The 20,879-nt window shown below is 35.0% G+C and overlaps 1 protein-coding gene and 2 long non-coding RNA genes across 5 annotated transcripts; 1 reads left to right on the top strand and 2 right to left on the bottom strand.

The window, feature by feature from the left end:
- The first annotated feature begins 355 nt into the window (after nt 1–355).
- LOC113119837 (CMP-N-acetylneuraminate-beta-galactosamide-alpha-2,3-sialyltransferase 2-like) lies at nt 356–5,170 on the top strand. Its single transcript, XM_026289512.1, has 7 exons — nt 356–485; nt 1,649–2,042; nt 3,127–3,320; nt 3,410–3,589; nt 4,062–4,107; nt 4,358–4,483; nt 4,586–5,170. Exons 2-7 carry the CDS (start codon nt 1,767–1,769, stop codon nt 4,751–4,753), a joined length of 990 nt encoding a protein of 329 aa, XP_026145297.1. The 5' UTR covers nt 356–485; nt 1,649–1,766; the 3' UTR covers nt 4,754–5,170.
- Nucleotides 5,171–10,331: 5,161 nt separating this feature from the next.
- Nucleotides 10,332–11,450, bottom strand: LOC113120287 (uncharacterized). The gene is made up of 2 exons (XR_003294576.1): nt 11,146–11,450; nt 10,332–10,583 (listed from the first exon to the last, which is right to left on the bottom strand). It is a non-coding gene; the product is annotated as an uncharacterized LOC113120287 (long non-coding RNA).
- A 1,489-nt stretch (nt 11,451–12,939) lies between these two features.
- Nucleotides 12,940–14,283, bottom strand: LOC113120288 (uncharacterized). Of its 3 annotated transcripts, XR_003294578.1 has the most exons (4): nt 13,830–14,283; nt 13,686–13,729; nt 13,207–13,337; nt 12,940–13,055 (listed from the first exon to the last, which is right to left on the bottom strand). It is a non-coding gene; the product is annotated as an uncharacterized LOC113120288 (long non-coding RNA). The 3 variants fall into 3 exon arrangements; XR_003294579.1 differs by lacking the exon at nt 13,686–13,729; XR_003294577.1 differs by having other exon boundaries at nt 13,207–13,729.
- Nucleotides 14,284–20,879: the final 6,596 nt, after the last annotated feature.

Below are 20,879 nucleotides of genomic sequence, written 5' to 3' on the forward strand. Positions count from 1 at the left end.
AAGCATGCACGTACATTGACTCATTTCTAAAATAAGATTTATTTCGTTTAGAGGTTCAGTATTTTTATTATTATTGTTATTTTTTAATCATTAAACATGTTTGTTTTTAATGAATAACCTAAAAGGTTTTGGTGAGACTGAGAAGATGTTTTATGTCCGATAAAATAAAAGAGGATAATATGTGGCACTGTAAGAATAAACGGTCCAAAAAGGGAAGAAATGTTTAATCGCATAAAAAAGCGTAGGCTATATTGAATCACAGTCTTTGAGCATATATTTATCAATTATTTTAAAACACTGATGATGAGAATCAAAATACTCGATTTGTCCACACCGTGGTTATCAATCATTTTAATGAGCAGCAAGCTGTTTGAATGACAGGTTAAATCTGCTCTAACCAGTCGCACACCCTACACCCTGCTGACATTCACGATCAATGTCCACAGACAAGCACACATCGCTGGATTCAAAGCTGAACACTAAATGTGAGTAAATGTTTTCGCTTTGTCACACTTAACTCTTTATTTCTCAGGTGTAAGAATTAGAGATATTTAGTCCATCTTTTATGCCAGTTGCTTACAATGTGGAGTGAAACATTCATCCTCGACTGAAAAATAAATACATAAATAGAAACGTATCTTTTTTTTGTAAATGTGTTTACCTTAATTTCTGTAAAGTATAATTCTAAATTAGAAGATTAGGTTCACAAAGCATTTATTTATTTATTTCATGAGTATGTTTCAAATATCAAAAGCGGTTCTGCTTTAATTCTAAAAGGCAAATGACACAATCATGGTATAATGCGGTGTTACTTAATATACACTTTTTGTAATATTTGTTTTTAATTAATTATAAAGAATTCCAAGAACCACAAAACCGCTTGTCACCACAGCCATGTATACAGGCAAAGGTCTTTATTTTGCAGTCAAAATAGTCAAAAGGTTTTCTACCTTTTAAATTACAAAAATGTATTCATAACTGTCAAATATATGATATAAATGGCACAATAAAATAAAATTCTCAATAAATCACAATGATGACATCCCTTGACTTAATCCTTATTTTCTAAAGATCTATGAAAAAAGCCCATGTTAAAAGTCCACTGTTTCTTTTCAATTATAAGAAATGTTCTCATTTAACTCACGATTTCATACGAAGATTTTAGTTGACGTCACTTGTATGACCTATTTATTGTTAAAAAAAATACTATAATAAAAATGGATTAAACTACTTAATTTAGTGAGTATGCAATGATTGACAACATATGGTTTGATACCTTACAGCATACATTTAGTACAATTCTTTTTTCATGAAAATTGTCAGTTGTGTTACCTTCCTTATGGGTAACACCAGTGAAGATCAGTATATCAGGTCTTACGTATGTCACTTGTGATTCATTGTGTCACTGGTGTTACTGTGCTGTGTTACCGTACTGTTTATTTTTCCACATTAAATAAAACAAAATCTCCTTATTTCTTGCATTTTTATTATTTTCATGTGCTGAAAAAATATCAAGAAAAATTATTTTATAAAATCTTTTTTATATTGATAAAGAAGGTAACACCAGTGACAAAAAATGGCTCATGTGGTCTTGAAATAATTGCACAAAAAACCTAAAAAATGTTTTTATTGTTATTAATTGCTCAAGGTCTTGCAGATGATCTCAAGATAAAGTGCAGAAAGGTGCTGAAGAAATCACCTGGAATCATCTTGACCTCACTCTAAACACCAGAGAGTTGAACTGTAGAAGCCCCTCGGCTTTCAAAATGCAGTGGTGTAAATATCTAAAGGTCATCTTGGTTTTGTTATGTGCCACTATCTTTACTTTGACCATATATAAAGTTCCTCTTGGACATTTTAAAGTTTTGGTGAACAATAGTGTGGTGGAGCGGCTCTTTCATGAAGAACCCTGTGCTTGTATGGAGCGCTGTTTGGCTGCAAGTGACGACAAGTGGTTTGCTGAACATTTCAGAAAAGATGTCCCACCAGTTCTCTCTCTCAACAACAGTGTTCTCCCTGACCACATCTTTAACTGGTGGCAGGTATTGTCTTCATGTGTTTCTCATTTATTACTTCAGCCCACTTTAATTTACATTAAGCTGGACTGTTCACAATTCAGAATTTAACTGAGAATACTTCCAATTTATGTCTAAGGCATCCTTTTTTTAATGGAGCAATTATCTCAGTATCAAACGATTTATCAGAAATCATTCTAGTGTGCTGAATCATTGTGAAAGCACTCTGACTTCTTCAAAACCAAGTTCTGTTCCATTGTATTTACAAGCAAATTCTACTTTTTTTCCATTATGTTGTGACAAGTGAATTCTTCTTGAATTTAATTGCAGTCTATTTTAATCTAACTATTTTAGGTGTGGCCAATTCCATTCATATTCACACCATATAGAAGTCAGTTCTTTGAATTCTTAACTTTAAAAGGAGAACAAGGACGAATAATATGTTTATTTACTTTTAAGTATGAAATGTAGATATCCATATACAGAATGTGTATGTGTACACTAGAGTTAATTTCTTTCTGGACGAAAACAAAAATATTACAGTCCCACTTTATATTAAGTGGCCTTAACTACTATGTACTTGCATCAAAAAATAAATTCAATGTACTTATTGTGTTCATATAGTATTGCAAGTGGTTTTTTTTTTTTTTTTTTTTTTTTGCTGCTATTGAGGTGGGAAACAGGTAAGGTTAGGGACAGATTTGGTGGTATGGGTAAGTTTAAGGGTGTGTTAAGGTGTAAGGGATGGGTCAACGTGTAATTATACATGTAATTACAGAAATTGATTACAGATGTAATTATGTGCAGATATTTTTCAAATATAAGTACAATGTAAAAACATGTATTGACACAATAAGTGCATTGTACCAGATTAATAATTACAATTTAACTACATAGTAGTTAAGGCCACTTAATATAAAGTGGGTCCAATCTTACTAACCTCAAACTTTTAAATGGTAGTACATATGCATATTTTAACTAATTAGCTTCTTTAATGTCAATAGTGTTAGTTTACTTAAAATTCATAATGATTTTTATTTGATTCTGGTTTCATGCTTATAGTAGAAGTGTACTTTCCTGAGTCACTGATTCAATTTTAATATATTCACAGTCTCTACAATCTACAAAGAGCAAAGCTAATTACTCCCAAGTAATTAAGGAGCTGTTTTCTGTCATTCCTGAAGAGGAATGGTACAGAGATGCTGGCCCGTCCCGCTGTCGAACCTGTGCTGTGGTGGGGAACTCTGGGAACCTTTTAGGATCACACTATGGTCCTGTTATAGACCAGCACGATTTTGTGTTTAGGTAAACTTATATTTTCATGACACTTTACAATCAAGAGGCTAATTATCATTGAGACTATAGGCTATTTTTCCAAATTTTGATTTCTACAGGATGAATAAGGCGACAGTTCAGGGTTATGAGAAAGATGTGGGATCCAGGACGACCCATCGTGTAATGTACCCAGAAAGTGCAACCCATCTGGACAACAACACACACCTGGTGCTGTTGCCCTTTAAAACAATAGATATCCAGTGGATTACCAGTGCTCTAACTGATGGATCTATCAAACGGTGAGAAAACATCACAAAAACAAGGTCACATTTCACCACAAAATTAAAATATTATTATTTTTTAATTATATGTTTATAAATATTTTTGAATAAAGAAAATTAAGCTTATTTTTACCACCATTTTCATCACAGTTAAACAGTTATTTTTCCAGATTTCAAGAGACATTTTTACAATGCTTCCAGAATTATATCTATTTAAATCAACAACGTTTTTCTTTTTACACGTCACTAAGCCATGTGTACATTTTTCACAAATTAAGTTGAGAGGATAACCTGCAGAACTGCTAGTTATGAAAGAACAAATATGACTTTCCTGGTGTGAAACTTATCTGACTTTCAGATACTGTATGGTGACATTATATTTCTTATATTTCTTTAACAATCTAAACAGTGGAATTCTGCATTTCAATCTCTAACTCACAGATTTATTGAATTGGTTTGACCTGTTTTTTCTTATTGTATTACTTAACAGAACACGGTTTAAGGTTATAGACAAGCTACAAGCCAACAAGGACAAAGTAAGATCAGTAAAATCATTAATATATATTTTTTTACAATAAACTTTTCCATAAAAGATAATTGTCTCTACAGACTTTACCAAGGAGACCTAACAGCTATGGAGACCAATGTTAAGACACAAAGACAATACATTCAATAGATAAAAATCTTTTAGCATTACCAATACATTGATGCTGTAAACACTTTTTCTTTTAGACACCTTTGTAGTTTCTAAAGTGGCTTATAATTTTTTTTCCTTCATTTTTTCAGGTGATGGTTATGCACCCTGCTTTCATGCATTATGTGCACAATACTTGGCTACACATTAAGTCTCAAAGATCTTATCCATCTACAGGTTTTCTTGTGCTAATATACGCCTTGCACATTTGTGATGAGGTAAAGCTTTTAGCAGTTACTTTTTGAGGTTTGTGTGCTGTGCTATAATGTCAGTTACTCTTGCTGATGTGTTTTTTTGTTCGTTTGTTTTACTTCACTTAGGTAAATGTGTTTGGCTTTGGTGCGAACGATAAAGGCACCTGGCACCACTATTTCGAAAAAACACCCAAGTCTTTAAAACGCACTGGTAGACACAGTGGTGGGATTGAGCTTCAAACCCTCTTAGAACTTCACGAAAGGAGGCTGATTCATCTATACACAGGGTGGTGAAAAGGATAATGAAGTATGAAGTGACACAATTTATCAATAATTATATTTATGATAAATGCATATACTGTATGCATTTACACCTTGTTCAAAATGTGTTTTGGCTCTGAAATCTTTTGTGTGTGTTTTTATTTGTATTTTATTTTTTGACTTTTTGAATGTTTAGATAGCAATGATACTGATTTTATGATTTTGCATCAATCATTTGGGTGTGTTTGTGTACACAAGCAAGCAACAAACATTTTTAATGTCATTTAATCAAATGTTAACTTTAAATTTGTATTGTAAATGCAACATTTTAAAATGAAAACTGATATACTGAGGGCAACATATTAAGTGCACATACATATCATTGTTTTTCCTTCAGTCCTTTGGTGTTGTACTTGCACATGATCACAAATATTATTAAACTGTTAAACCATATGTATTCATATGTTCTTTAATCCTCTGTTAAATTCTGAAGATGAAGCTACAGTCTTCACAAGGACCACTGTTAAATCTGCATGATGACATGTGAGTTATGTATTAACATTTGTTTTGCAGTCCAAGACAGTGACATTTAAAATGTCAGTCCTCATTGTTCTGTTATCACCAAATAAACAGATAAATCAGCAGTTAATTAACTTGATAGTTAGTCATTTTCATACTGACTGAACTATTACTTTAAATAGCTACTTTTACTTTCATGACTCTTTAATGATCTTGCTGGTGTGTGTCACACCAGAATGATTTAGAAATGAGGGACAGCTTTAACCAAATGCAGAAGAGCTTACTAAAACAAAACAAACAATACTCAAAGAACAGACAAGAGTTAAATAGACAAACAAGACAAAGGTAATAACAATCAGGGAATGAGGAAATGGATGAAAAAGAAACCAAATACAAACTTAAAGACATCAGAAAAGGCAAAGCAGGCAGGGTTGGCCTTTTGAGGAGATGCAGTGCACACCGCCACCTCAGATGAGAAAGAGTGCGTGACCCACACACACACCACATGACAGCTGTACTGATGACAAGGGAGGAAAATAAGGGATTAAACATTAATAGTCAGATTCAAATCAGCAAACTGGTTTTCATTTCACTGAACTGTTTTTTTTAAAAAAAAGATGACTCCTCAGTCCCTGACCCTATCATGTTTAGTCCAGTTTCATTGCAATAAGTTAATGCATTAAAAAGTTATTAGCATTTTTAAAAGTGTAATTCTTCATGGTTTATTACTCTTGACAAATAGGTGGCGCTGTTACCAAATTTATGTTGCATGGTCAGTTTGAGGTGCCAATCACAGATACAAAGATTGGTGCAAATATGCCAAAGCTTTGCAGAGATACAGCCTCAAATGCATTTTGGCATCAGTGCAGCAAATTCGTTGATGCGCTAAATGATAACCGTTTCATATACCGACACGAAATGAATAACTTTTTGCAAATAGGGTCTGAAGATGATCCGTGTCAAATTTAGTGAAAATTGGAATAACTGTCTAGGAGGAGTTTGAAAAAGTAGATTTTCAACATTAATCAAAATGGCGGACAGGGAGTTCAGATGTCCTACTAAACAATTGGTTTGTCTATTGTCAGCACAACCCAAGGAATATTTTGAGATCAGTTTCATTACAATAGCCTAATGTAATCAAAAGTTATTAGCATTTTTGGAAATGTCATAATTGAAGGCTAATGAATAGTTAATTACTCTTTTCCATTAGGTGGCGCTGTTACCAAATTGATGTGGCATGGTCAGTGTGAGGTGAAAATGACACATACAAAGTTTGGTGCAAATATGTCAAAGCTTTGTTGAGATACAGCCTCAAATGCATTTCCGTAACGATACGATAATGCGTTCAAAAAATACAGCATTTTAAAACATAATTCAAAATGGCAGACGCCTAAAATGGCTGACATGGGAAATCTCAACAAGACTCACTGAATCTAAAGAAACAAATTTTATTTTATTTTTTTGGCCAAACCATTCAGATGTTATAAGCCAAAATATGGATTTTTCATATCTCCTGACTACTAGGTGGCGCTGCATCTAAACATTGCTGATGGTCTCAGGTCATGGTTATTGTAACAGACACCAAGTTTGGTCTCAATATGCCAGACAGTTGCCGAGATATAGCCTCACATGCATTTTTGCGTGCTTTTCATCAAATTTGTCCACGTGTCATTCGAGAACAGTTGGACAAATCAACTTGAATTCCATAACTTTTTGCCAGCATGTTCTGAAGATGATCTGAGCCTTTTTTCGCGACAATCGGACTAACCGTCTAGGACAAGTTTGAAAAAGTAGGTTTTTCGAAAAAATTGAAAATAGAAAAAATAACTAAACCTTGTGAATTTTGGGGTTAAATCAAAACCAAAAGCAAAAGGAGCCCTAACACAATTAGAAGAACCAAAGACTTAAACTACTTTAGTCTGTGTGCATTGGATTTATTTAATACACGAGTTTGACAATTTGAGTTGAATTACTGAAATAAATTAACGTTTACACAGCATTCTAATTTATTGAGATTCACCTGTATGTATACTTTAGGTCCTACTATTTACTAATCCTACTATTTACTATTACTACTATTTACTTTGAAAGTTGTAAAGTAAATGTGTTCCAGGGGTAAATAAGACATAAAGATGTAGGCTTTCTAGCTTTACCTTGAATTCCCACCCTAATATTCTGAGATGTTTTATTTCCTTACCAGAACCAGAAACAGAATCAGAATCAGAATGAGCTTTATTGCCAAGTATGTTTACACATACAAGGAAATTGTTTTCCTGGCAGAAGCTTCCACAGTGTAACAGAATGGCATGACAGGACAAAAACTCATATAAGTAGGTAATAACAATATACAAATTTATAATGTGATGTACATGATGCAATAGTTTTGTAAGTACATGTACATCATGTGCAAATACAAAATGTAAACTAATTATTTGAAGATGCTATTTAATTACACACTTAATTTCACAAGCTACAACGGAAAAAGTGCAGTGACATCATTCAGGTTTTTCCACATTTTTACTGCAAATGTGAAATCTTTTATGTCAAGACGAAAATTGCAGGAGTGGCTGAATTCTTTTAATTTGTCATGTAATTAGCCTTTTGCCGGCCCCTCCCCCAGAACGGCCATTGTCCAATCACACATTATAGCAACCGTTACTATGTGAGCAGCTCCGACAAACTTTGACTCCAAGCAAGATGGTGAAGCAGTGCACCCACAGCGTTTGTAAATCGGACACTAGATACCCCGAGAGATTGTCTGGAGGAGTTGGGTTCTTTCTATTCCCAAAGCCGAAAACACAACGTGAGCGGTGCCTACAATGGATAAAACTGTGGACGGCCCCACTCCCAGTTAAATGCGTCCAAAATTACAGATAATAAAATAAAAAAAAATGTATATCTGAATGCCTTATATTTTATTTTATGTATCTAATTTTATTATTTTATCTGTTATGCACCTTTTAAGCGAAAGCAATTTTCTATTTGTGAATTCTGTTCATCAACAATGGAAATAAAATATTCTGATCCTGATTCTCAAAACAACAGAGAAATGTTAGTTAGCTTTGAATGACTTTGACACACATGTAGGTTTAGCTACCTAACATACCCTTGTATTTGAACAAAATCGCTACTCGCAACAGACAATAATAGACCATAACATATGAAAGAGAATGACCAGCATGACTGGTCCACAAGGCAGTGCTGGTTGCATTTGAGGTACAGGTCATGGGGTTTCTCAGATTTCGCTTGAGACCGGTAAGCATAACCTCCATAGTAGTCGTGTCTCCTTCATTGCGTATTTTTATATTTTGAATGTATCCCTCCACTGCATACTGTAACCCCTTTTGCCTCGATCTGGAGGATATCGCGGAGGTATTGCTCCAAAAAAGGTCACTGACACGCACTGGTGTGTGTGTGTGTGTGTGTGTGTGTGTGTGCGTGTGTCAAAACACAAAAGTGTTTGTAGATTCACATTACATTAATATGACGTGTTTTGCTGCAAGACCCAGTTTCCCGTATGCTCCAACAAAGAGCACACCTTGTTTAATTAGCCTTTCGCCGAGCCCCGCTCCCCTTAGTTACTGTTGCTACCTCCGACAAACAAATGGTCAAACACAACCAGCAACCAAAGAAATTCACAAAAATGGGGGGTGTGGTCTTGTTGCGCTCCGACGAAGAAGAAGGAAGAACTGCATTTGTGTTTGCCATGTCGTTGAAACCTTGCCCTGCTGAAAAAAACAATAGAAACCATTACAGAAATTCTAATGGTTTCCATTACAAAACCATTACAAACCATCAGCAATTAACCATTAAAACCATTACCAAATGGTTTCCATTACGTAGTGTGTTTTGGGCATATTCCATTAGGATTTATTGGTTTGTATTGGTTTCCGTTACAAGTTTGTATTGGTCACGATTTGCACATAATGGTTTCCATCACAGTTTTGTATTGGTTCTGATGGTTCCATTACAAGTTTGTATTGGTCTTTATTAAAACAAATGTAATGGTTTCTGTTGGTTTTGTAATGGTTCTGATGGTTCCATTACAAGTTTGTATTGGTCTTTATTAAAACAAATTTAATGGTTTCTGTTGGTTTTGTAATGGTTCTGAAGGTTCCATTACAAGTTTGTATTGGTCTTTATTAAAACAAATTTAATGGTTTCTGTTGGTTTTGTAATGGTTCTGATGGTTCCATTACAAGTTTGTATTGGTCTTTATTAAAACAAATGTAATGGTTTCTGTTGGTTTTGTAATGGTTCCATTACAAGTTTGTATTGGTCTTTATTAAAACAAATTTAATGGTTTCTGTTGGTTTTGTAAAGGTTCTGATGGTTCCATTACAAGTTTGTATTGGTCTTTATTAAAACAAATTTAATGGTTTCTGTTGGTTTTGTAATGGTTCTGATGGTTCCATTACAAGTTTGTATTGGTCTTTATTAAAACAAATGTAATGGTTTCTGTTGGTTTTGTAATGGTTCCATTACAAGTTTGTATTGGTCTTTATTAAAACAAATTTAATGGTTTCTGTTGGTTTTGTAATGGTTCTGATGGTTCCATTACAAGTTTGTATTGGTCTTTATTAAAACAAATTTAATGGTTTCCGTTGGTTTTGTAATGGTTCTGATGGTTCCATTACAAGTTTGTATTGGTCTTTATTAAAACTAATTTAATGGTTTCTGTTGGTTTTGTAATGGTTCTGATGGTTCCATTACAAGTTTGTATTGGTCTTTATTAAAACAAATTTAATGGTTTCCGTTGGTTTTGTAATGGTTCTGATGGTTCCATTACAAGTTTGTATTGGTCTTTATTAAAACAAATTTAATGGTTTCCGTTGGTTTTGTAATGGTTCTGATGGTTCCATTACAAGTTTGTATTGGTCTTTATTAAAACAAATTTAATGGTTTCCGTCAGTTTTGTAATGGTTCTGATGGTTCCATTGCAAGTTTGTACTGGTCTTTATTTGCATATATTTAATAGTTTTCGTTGCACTTTTATATTGGTTCTGATTTGAATGTTTAACTGATAGCTGGTAATTAGGCCATTAATTAATATAAATAAATAATTTAAATTATTAATACAAACTGTACACAGGTTTTGTCAAGAATATAATGTTTTTATTTATTTAAACTTCATACCAACCTTTCAATAGCAAACAGTTCAGGTTGTTTTGCAAAGAATTAAGAATATGCACCTAAAATCAAAATTATTCACAGAATACTCAACATAGCTGGAATTAACACAAAACCTTGACATTACATTTTATTTTAATTATTGTTATTCATTAATGCATTATAGAAATGCAGGAACTATGAACTGTTTTTGTGGCTTGTAGCTGTCTCAGACCTGCCAAAAAAAAAAGGAAAAAAAAGGGACAATTCATTAGGACAATGTACCACATTACCAGTATGTGAGATTATCCATACATATATTTATATGGCAGTCTCAAAAAAGTTATTGATTTTTCTTTCATGCCTAAAATCATTAGGATTTAAAAAAAGAAAATGTTCCATGAATATATTTTGTAAATTCCCTACCATAAATGTATCAACTTAATTTTTTATTAATAAAATGCTTTGCTCTGGATTTGAAATATTTTTCACAATATTTAGATTTTTTAGCACCATCAGATTCCAGATTTTCAAATAGTTGTATCTCAGACAAATATTGTCCTCCTAACAAACCATACATCAAAGGAAAACTTATTTAGTATTATTATTGAAATAAAAATCTAAAAAATAAAATAAAAACAATTATCCTTGTAACTGGTTTTGTGGTCCAGTTTCACAAATAGGCTTGAATAATTACATTATCTACTTTTTATGGTACATAGTCTCTATTCACTTCGAGTCATATTAGATAAGAGGTTGTAGCAATTCCATTCGGATATGGATATGCAAACACTTACCACTGACAGTTTTATCTGGTTTATGTCACTGATCTCCTCAGCCAGGTATTTCCATACACTTAGGAGGCGTTTATTTCCTATAAGGTGTGACCTTTTTTCTTCAGCTTCTGAGACAGACACTCTTGTTTTGAACACACACATACACACGCACGCACACACACACACACACACGCACACACATAAACAAAAATTGAAATTCAAGAACTGATGGACTAATCTCAGACTTTAAATCTGACCACTCTCAAGTGGAAATTAAGTAGCATATGTGACCTGTGCTGGCAAAGTTAGTCACTGAGAAAAAATCAGTTGAGGTTTTTTTTCTCATTAAAAAGTCCTTCAAAATGATGTATAACTGTATATATATATAAAAAATGACTGAGCTACACCCGTTTGAAGTTGAAAGAGTTGGCAAAGTCAACTCTTTTCTATTTTCTAAAGGTTCCAAACCAAAATCACTGAGCAACATTGCATCTTTTCCTGCAGTTCTTTTCTTAATAATAATTCACTTTTTTATTTTACATCCGAACAAAAGCATTCAAGTAAGAAAAACTAATAATCAAATGTAAAATCCCTTTATTCATTACAAATAAATTAATTATTAAAACTATAAAAGCAGTTCAATTAGTCATTCTGTGTATACAGGTGCTCGTCATATAATTAGAATATCATAATTTCAATTCAAAAAGTGAAACCTGTATATTATATTCATTCATTACACACAGACTGATAAATTTATTTATATCTGACAACTAAGGAAAATCCCAAATTCATTATCTTAGAAAATTTGAGTATAACTTAAGACCAATACAAAGAAAGGATTTTTAGAAATCTTGGCCAACTGAAAAGTATGAACATGAAAAGTATGAGCATGTACAGCACTCAATACTTAGTTGAGGCTCCTTTCCCCTGAATGACTGCAGCAGTGTGGTGTGGCATGGAGTCGATCAGTCTGTGGCACTGCTCAGGTGTTATGAGAGCCCAGGTGTCTCTGATAGTGACCTTCAGCTCTTCTGCATTCTTGGGTCTGATAACTTTCCACTGAAGAATAAGAAGCAATATTAAGTCACAGATGCATTTTTATTAATTCTTATTAATATTGTTTAAATGTTACAGTAACCTTGTGCTTTATCAATGATTTTCAGTCTCTGAAATAGAAAAGATCTATCAGTGCTGAATTGGATCATACATACATCATATGTAATGATATTTAACAAGAGTTCTAACACTTTGTCGTCACTGGACAGCACAACAAAATACAACAGAGCCTTTTATAATCAGTGATGCTCTCTACACTGGATGCGGCACGAAACAACAAATCACAGACGGTGATCTGATGCCTTTTCCTATTTATGATGTACTGACACAAAGTTTAAATGATTTTTAACAGTCACTTTGGTGTGAGAGTGTGTAGCTTGGAGATAGAGATTTTTTTATGTTTCTGAAATAAGTCTCATGTACACTAAGAAAACTGCATTTATTTGATCATAAATAAAAATGGTATTGTTGTGAAATATTAGTACAATTTCAAATAACTGCTTTATATGTGAATATTTTGTACAATTTTATTCTTGTTTTCACAAAGCATGATTTCTGAAAGATTGTGTGACACTGGAGACTGATGCTGAAAATTCAGCTTTGATCACTTATTAAAACAAACTTAAATAGAAAATAGTTATTAAAAAAATGGTAATTTCACAATTTAACTGTATTTTAATCAAATAAATGCAGCAGTGGTGAGCATAAAAGATGTCTTTGAAATACATGACAAATCTGACCCTTACATTTTTTAATGGTGTATGTTTGACGAATTGCTTACTATTCATGGTTCATAATGTCTAAAAATGTTCTTCGACAGGAGATATGACTCTAGAGCACAGCCATCAGCATGGAAGAACCTAGGAACATAAGCACTGTCACAGAGACAACAATATTTATTATACAATGCCAGGTATAAGGCATATACTATAGCAGAGGTGAAATGCAGAAAAGAAAAATAATAATTCACAGAATATATAATTTATATAATCATTTACAATAAATATATATATATTTTAGTTTTACTTATTTAGTAATGCTCCTACAGCGTGGACATCAAAATGTGTATGTTTTCATCCTCTCTGTCAGCAGCTCCCTTCAGAAATGTTAAAATCAGGAACTTCTCCTGTGTCATAGAGGTTTTTTTTCTGGCACTTCTGAAATCACAGAACAAGTTTGTATTTATGTGTTTACCATGAAAGATCAAAACCTGAAGGTTTCAGTCCATTTTCACGATCTATGTAAGTGATGTAACGTTATCCGGTTACGTTAGTGCACATTTTAGGATTAAACAGTGGATACATTTAGGGTTAAATTAATTCGGTTAAGTTACTTCCATTCATCCATTGATATATATGGAGAGAGAGAGAGAGAGAGAGAGAGAGAGAGAGAGAGAGAGAGAGAGAGAGAGAGAGCGAGCTCATCTACACACAAGATGACATTAAAAGCCCAAACTTAATAAACAAGAGCTCATGTCTATCGTTACCTCTTGTATTTAGCCTTACCTTTGAGATGCTAACGGACTTTTTCTGACGACGCTAAACCATTTCTATAAAGTAAATATTAAACGAAAGTGTATAATTTACATGAAATAAAGTGTCAGGAACACTTTAATGTACTATTTGTGTAATTTAATAGACTAAACTTACCTAAAAAAAAAGTGAAACCACATTGAGTGTCAGCGATCAGCTGCTTGACGGTTGGGCTGCCGCCTCGTTTCCATGGTGACGTCCTCCGCTCCAGTTCTGCGCGCGCGCACATTACAGCACGTGGAAGTCACGCAGAATTTCACTGTTATTTCACATCTATTTTTGGGCTAAATTTGGACCAAATCCGACAGACAAAACAAAGACCAACTTTTCAAGTCAATTTTGAAGGCCATGACGAGTCGAGTTGATTTAAAAAAAAAAAAAAAAAAAAAAAAAATTAAATGAATTAAAAATAACCTTTCCAAATGACGTATGGTGGCAATCCAAGACAATACATACCACCAATAGAAGAAAGCAATTTACCAATAGAGACCCACAGGGACCATTACTGTGACCATTACAACCAACATAATTCCCATTATAACCATTAAAACCATTACAAATTTTGTAATAGTTTCTATTGTCCGTGTGTTCATTTTTTTTCAGCAGTAGCCTACCCACTAAGACCATTACAGTTTTCCAAAGAAACCACTAAATTTATTGGAGTCATAATGGTTTCTACTGGTGTCCAGTAGATACCACTAGAAGTTTCTAAAGGTGTTCTATTGGTCCTTAATGGTATCCAATAGACAATACACGCCACCAATAGAAGAAAGCAAATTACCAATAGAAACCCACAGAGACCATTACAGTGTCCATTAAAACCATTAGAATTCCAATAAGAACCATTAAAACCATTACAAATTCTGTAATGGTTTCTATTGTTTTTTTCAGCAGGGTGTTATTTTCATCTCGGAGTCCAATCATCTTTGTTTGGCCTTCCCAGAGACGCGGTACTTGGAGATTAATGGTTACCATTTATGTTTAACTTGGTTCCCGAAAATAATATTCCACATGTAAAACTATGTGCCGCACATTTTGCTGAGGACAACTTCCTCAATCTCAATCAGTTTAATGCCGGATTCCCACAAAGATTATTCTTGAAAGATGGAGCAGTTCCCTCTTTGTCTGGAGAAGGCGTTGTTTATGGACCACAACCGGTAAGTGTATTTTATTATTTAAGTTGGTGCATTTAACAGTTTCTGTAACTTATTACACAAAGGGCAACGCTGTTTAGCTTTATTAATTAGATATTAGGGCTGTGCAAAATTTTTTTTTTTTAAATGCGCATCTTGTCAGTAAATACACTCTTGTGATTAGAAGTACATCTCCAGCACATGCTACTGCCCATTTGCTTCTCAAAACTGTTCCAATCACGTTTCCAGGAGGGCAGCCTGCTCTAAGCTTGTGTTGAATCACAACACAGGAATCGCTGGCCCAATCAGAACTCGTTACATATTTCTGAAGAAGGGACTTCATAGAACAAGGAAGTCATCAGCCCATTTTTATGACAGTGAAAACAGCGGTATACAGATAGGTGAATTGTCTGAAAAATACTGTGTTTTTTTTACACGCGAAACATGAACACATGTTATCTTGCACACCGTAAACACAATCAAAGCTTCAAAAAAGCGCGAAAAATGGGACCTTTAAGTTATACGTTAGGAGTCTTTGTAAAGACTCTAAAAGACAACATTATTGAGAAACACAGCCCTGAAATTATACTAAAGCAGCAGAGTCTTGGGCTGCGTTTCTCGATAACATTGTCTCTTAGCACACTACGAAGACTCTTAAGGTATAACTGTAAGTTAACAATGTATAAAAACCTTCGTAGTCACGGGAAATCAATTATTCTCTCATGCACAGACTGCTTCACTGCGTTATGTGAGAAAGCGGTGTACTTTTTAAAATAATCACTTCAGAAATAGTTGAAATTGCATGTATTAGGACACGTGGGATATTATGAAAAGTAATCCAAACTATAATAGCCTAGCCTACATATTTAAAAAATTGTATCATATATTGCTGCCAAACCATTTCAATTTTTTACATGCTTTCTTCTCGTTCCCATTTTTTGTTTGCTGTGGTGATGCTGCGATGAAATACTGTTCTTGGAAATACTTTCCAGAATTTCATTAAAAAAAACAAAAAGTGTAGCCTAAATAAAAAGGTTTCGAGAAACGCAGCCTTGAGTCCTCTGACGTTAGCTACTACTGTAGCCATTAAAGAAAACGTATTTAGGTTCATTTATATGTTCAATATTATAATATCATTGAATACACGTTGGATCAATGCCATAATTGGTCACTTACTGGACACCACCATGCTTACCCATTTATAGATCTTAACCATTTAGAGCCAAATTGCCAGATTTTAATGCTCAAAAGTGATTGCCAATTTAAATGCTTTAATGACATTAAGAAATAGCCTAGGCTAATTACCTCCATATTAGTTCTGATACCAAATAAAGTCAACTTCATAAATAGGCCTGTATCCATTGCTAACATATTTTATTATTAGTCTTAAAATGTCCATAACCTAAAATCATCGTTGAGCCACAATATTGTCAACACACCATAGTTTGACTTGTACAGCGCTGCACTGATTTCTAAAGACCGCTGTACAGGCGGTGACTTGAGTCTTGAGCTCAAACAACGTTAAGAGAGCTTACGAATGGTCCAGACCAACCTTAGGAAAGTGTGACTGACACAAATACACAAATAATCTAGCAAACCACTCAGAACTGAGATATTTGTTTTATTGCATGTTTTTTTAAATGGGCATTTATTTTTTTTACTTTAATAATCTTTGTGACAATTGCAGCCTTTCATTTTAGTTTTTTAAACAACAGTAAAGGTGTAAAAACAGTCCGTTTTGCTGCCTAATATTGCAAACCGGTATTTGTTATCATGTAATTTTAGTTTATTATCCTAATCATAAACAGTGGCTTATATCACAAAAATTGACTGTTTCCTGCACTTACCAGAAGTTTTGCACATTCACAGGAAAAAGCGTATTTTCATGTTAAAAAATAAAATGTCTATATATATATATATATATATATATATATATATATATATATATATATATATATATATATATATATAAGGTAGATTCTCAGTTAAATTATGCAATAGCTTGTTAAGGAACAGACAGAAAAAAGTATAATTTTTCAATGAAACTGTTGCATACTGCATGTGTCCATTCAAATATATGGCACTTTTAACAGTGTGGCACCAGACAGTGCAAGATATTATATTGTACAAATTATAACACATTTACAGGTTATCACAATACTTCATGACCTTTTAGAGTAGCTACTAGGCCTGATGGTTTCGTTAAGATGCTGAACAATCATAAACCATCCAGATGCTGAAAATGTCCAGTTCCCACAACCTTAATCCTCAGGGTGGGCAGAGGGGCTTCAGAGGTCACAAAGGTCAGCAGGACTGTTGTTGTGTCACAAAAAAGATTACCGTATTTTTCGGACTATAAGTCGCACCTGAGTATAAGTCGCATCAGTCCAAAAGTACGTCATGATGAGGAAAAAAACATATAAGTCGCACTGGACTATAAGTCACATTTATTTAGAACCAAGAACCAAGAGAAAACATTACCGTCTCCAGCCGCGAGGGGGCGCTCTATTTCTTCAGTGTAGACTACACTCTCGCGGCTGTATACTGTAATGTTTTCTCTTGGTTCATGTCAAATTAATTTTTTATAAATAAGTCGCACCTGACTAAAAGTCGCAGGACCAGCCAAACTATGAAAAAAGTGTGACTTATAGGGTATGTAAAACCCCCAATCTCCCTCTCTTACACACGGACAAATTTTAGTTAGTATTTAATAGCCTTTAGGAATAACTTTCCACCTGAACAAAATGCATGGTCCCAATCAGATGTATTTTCTTTATTTTTTTCTTTCTTTATTTTTTTAATTAAAATGCGTAATTGCAATACGGCTCTCTAGGTTGATTTGCTGATTAAAAACAACAAAATAAATTAAGTTTTCTGCATTGATGAGCTTACTTTTTTATGGAAACAAGATTTTTTATTTTTTTTTTCAGCTAGGATTTGTTACGAATAGAAAGTTCAATGAACAGCATTTATTTGAGATGTAAATATTTTGCATTATTATAAATGTATTTACTAGCAATTTAAAGCTGTTGTTGAATAAAAGCATAAAATTCTTTAAAAAAAAATCAAGAGAATTTCTGATATTTTGACATCGGTAAAGTAAAAACACAAACCTACCATCAGACATAAACTAGTTGTTATCATTAATATAGAAATGCAAATATCTGTTAAATATGTGTAACACAGCTGTTCACAAGGAAAAACAGAATCGGAATGACTTTATCAAAAAATGACCATGACCTTTTTTATGACATAATACTAACAAGGCAATGAATTATGTTTGAACACAGCATTATCAGACATTGCTGAACACGTGTGTGTGGCAGGGGGGGCGTGGTTTAGCGAAGTCTGCAGCGGGAGAGAGAATCAGGAGACGAGCGGTAAGTGAGTGGTTTGGGCAAAAATTATCATCACCTGTTTCTCGTTCTAGTAATTGGCGTGGAGAGAGTATAAAACGCCGGGAGAAACGGATGCAAGCGAGAGAGAGGCGGACTGCTGACCCGAACCGGAGACGGAAAACCGGAAGGAGTGAACCGGAAGTTTGACAGAGCGTGTCAGAATAAGAGTCACCGTTTGGGTGTTTTTGATTTTCTTTGTTCTTTGTTTAGTTTTGGTTAAATAAATACGTCAGCAGTCCAGCCGACCCCTTTGTCCTCTTCCTTGCCACACGAACTTACTACACTGGTGCCGAAACCCGGGAAGGAAGAAGGACCGCATGCACCTGCCGCTTCACAAGATGGGGGCCCAGGACGATCCGGAGGCCTTCCTGGAGCTCTTCGAAAAGTCGGCGGAGGCCTGCGGGTGGCCCCGCGAGCAGTGGCCGGTACGCCTAATACCCCTGCTCTCCGGTGAGGCCCAGGTGGCCGCGCAACAACTTCCGGTGGCGAACCTCCTGGTCTTCGACGACCTCAAGAGGGCCATTATCCAGCGGGTCGGCCGGTCGCCAGAGCAACATCGCCAGCGCTTCCGGTCCCTGGATTTGGGCGAGGGCGGCCGGCCCTTCGCGATGGCCCAACAGCTCCGGGACTCCTGCCGCAAGTGGCTACTGGCCGAGGGAAGTGACGTGGAGCATGTCGTCGACCTGGTGGTGCTGGAGCAGTTCATCGCTCGGCTTCCCAAGAAGACGGCCGAGTGGGTCCAGTGCCACCGCCCCACGTCGCTGGACTCGGCCATCCATCTGGCGGAGGACCACATGGTGGCGTGCCCAGGGGTCGGCGCACCCCCACCTGCTAACTCTCTCTCTCCTTCTCTCTCTCCCCCCTCTCTCTCTCGCCCTGTCCCTCTCCCTAGGTCCCGTCCTCCCGGCCCTCCTCGTGTCCCGCCCCGGGCCTTGGTCCACACTCCAGCCTGAAATCTCTGTGCTGGTCCTGAAATCTCTGTGCGTCTTGTTTGACAGTCAGAAACATTGATCTTACATAACAGAACAAAATCAGCTCTTCGAAAATGAAAAGTATTGCATATTTGAGAGGTTTGTGTTTGAAAGAAGACATTCCTGTGGACCTGACCTGACGCTGATCCGCATAATCAACAGAAGAATAAAGCAATCTCCGCGTTGTCTCTTGATGAATTTCCACACAGAGGTACGTAAAATGTAGGGATGATGTTTCCCAATGTGTTTGATATACCCACTATCCGCTGTTAAATTTGAAAATCATTAATTTTATACATCTATCCACGTTCTTCTTCTTCTTCTTCGTTTAAGATGCATATCCGCCCCCTACTGTGCTGGAGTGTGGACCAGAAACGTATACTTCAGGAGAAGAAAAAAAAAAAAAAAAAAAAATTTATAATAATAATTATTAACTACCTATATAACATTAAGGAAACCAATGATTAAATTAATACAATGATCCACAAGGACTTAAATTCTTTTAATTAGACCAGTTTCTTTCAAATAAATACACAAAGCTTTATATATCTGATATCCAACTTTAAATAGGTTTTTAAGATTTAATGTATTCACTCCATATTTCTTTAATTCATCTCTTAATTTTATCCTTTGATTTTCATATTTGACACATTGGCTAATCACATGTTCTGCGGTTTCTTCTTCCATTCCACACTCACCAACGTGTCTGCAGCTTCATTCCCCTCAATCCCCCTATGAGCTGGAATCCACATAATTATGATTTCTGTTTTTATATATTGAAGTCTGAACATAATTTCATACATTTCATATACAATATCAAGTCTGTTATTAGATGATAGAGACTGTAGAGACATCAATGAAGATAAACTATCTGAACATAATCACAACCTTGCCAATTTTATTTTGTTCTATCCACTGCAATGCCGTTAAAATAGCTAACAACTCAACTGTAAACACTGTTAGATGATCAGAAGTTCTTTCTTTAATACTTATCTTCAACTCTGGAATAGTGAATGCAAAACCAGTAAGACCACTCTTAGGATCCTTCGATCCATCTGTGAATACTGCTAAAAAAGATTTATATACTGACCTTAGTCTGTCATCCACTATCTCTGCCCAGTTGCCCTTCCCTTTATGTCTTTTTATTTCCTCTTGAAAATGGAGATCAATAATTAGTGGTGGAAACAGCCAAGGTGGTGTGATTGGATAAGGGACAGTAGGACTGAACTTTCTGTCCTGTAACTCCATTTCAATTGCTATTTTTCCCGATGTCCAAGCAAAACATTCCACCTTTCCCTTTGTACTTTCCCAACATGGGTTTAGATACTTTACTGTTGGGTGCCTTCTTTCATTGTGCCCTTTTAGGTTTGTCCAATAATTCATCATCAACTGCTTGAATCGTAAATTTAGAGGTAACTCACCCATCTCCACTTGAACTGCACAAGCTGGAGAGGTCCTTATAGCCCCACAGCAGATTCTCAGTGCTTGATTTTGAATAGCTTCTAGTTTCTTTATTGATGTTTTCGACGCTGATCTAAACACTACACTTCCATATTCTATCACTGGTCTCATTAAAGCAACATATAAATCTCTCAATGCCCTTTGGCTAGCGCCCCACTCTGACCCAGTTAAGCACCTCATTATATTTAAAATCTTCTTGCATTT

Source organism: Carassius auratus, chromosome 19, assembly GCF_003368295.1.
Source record: "Carassius auratus strain Wakin chromosome 19, ASM336829v1, whole genome shotgun sequence".
Lineage (NCBI taxonomy): Eukaryota > Metazoa > Chordata > Actinopteri > Cypriniformes > Cyprinidae > Carassius > Carassius auratus.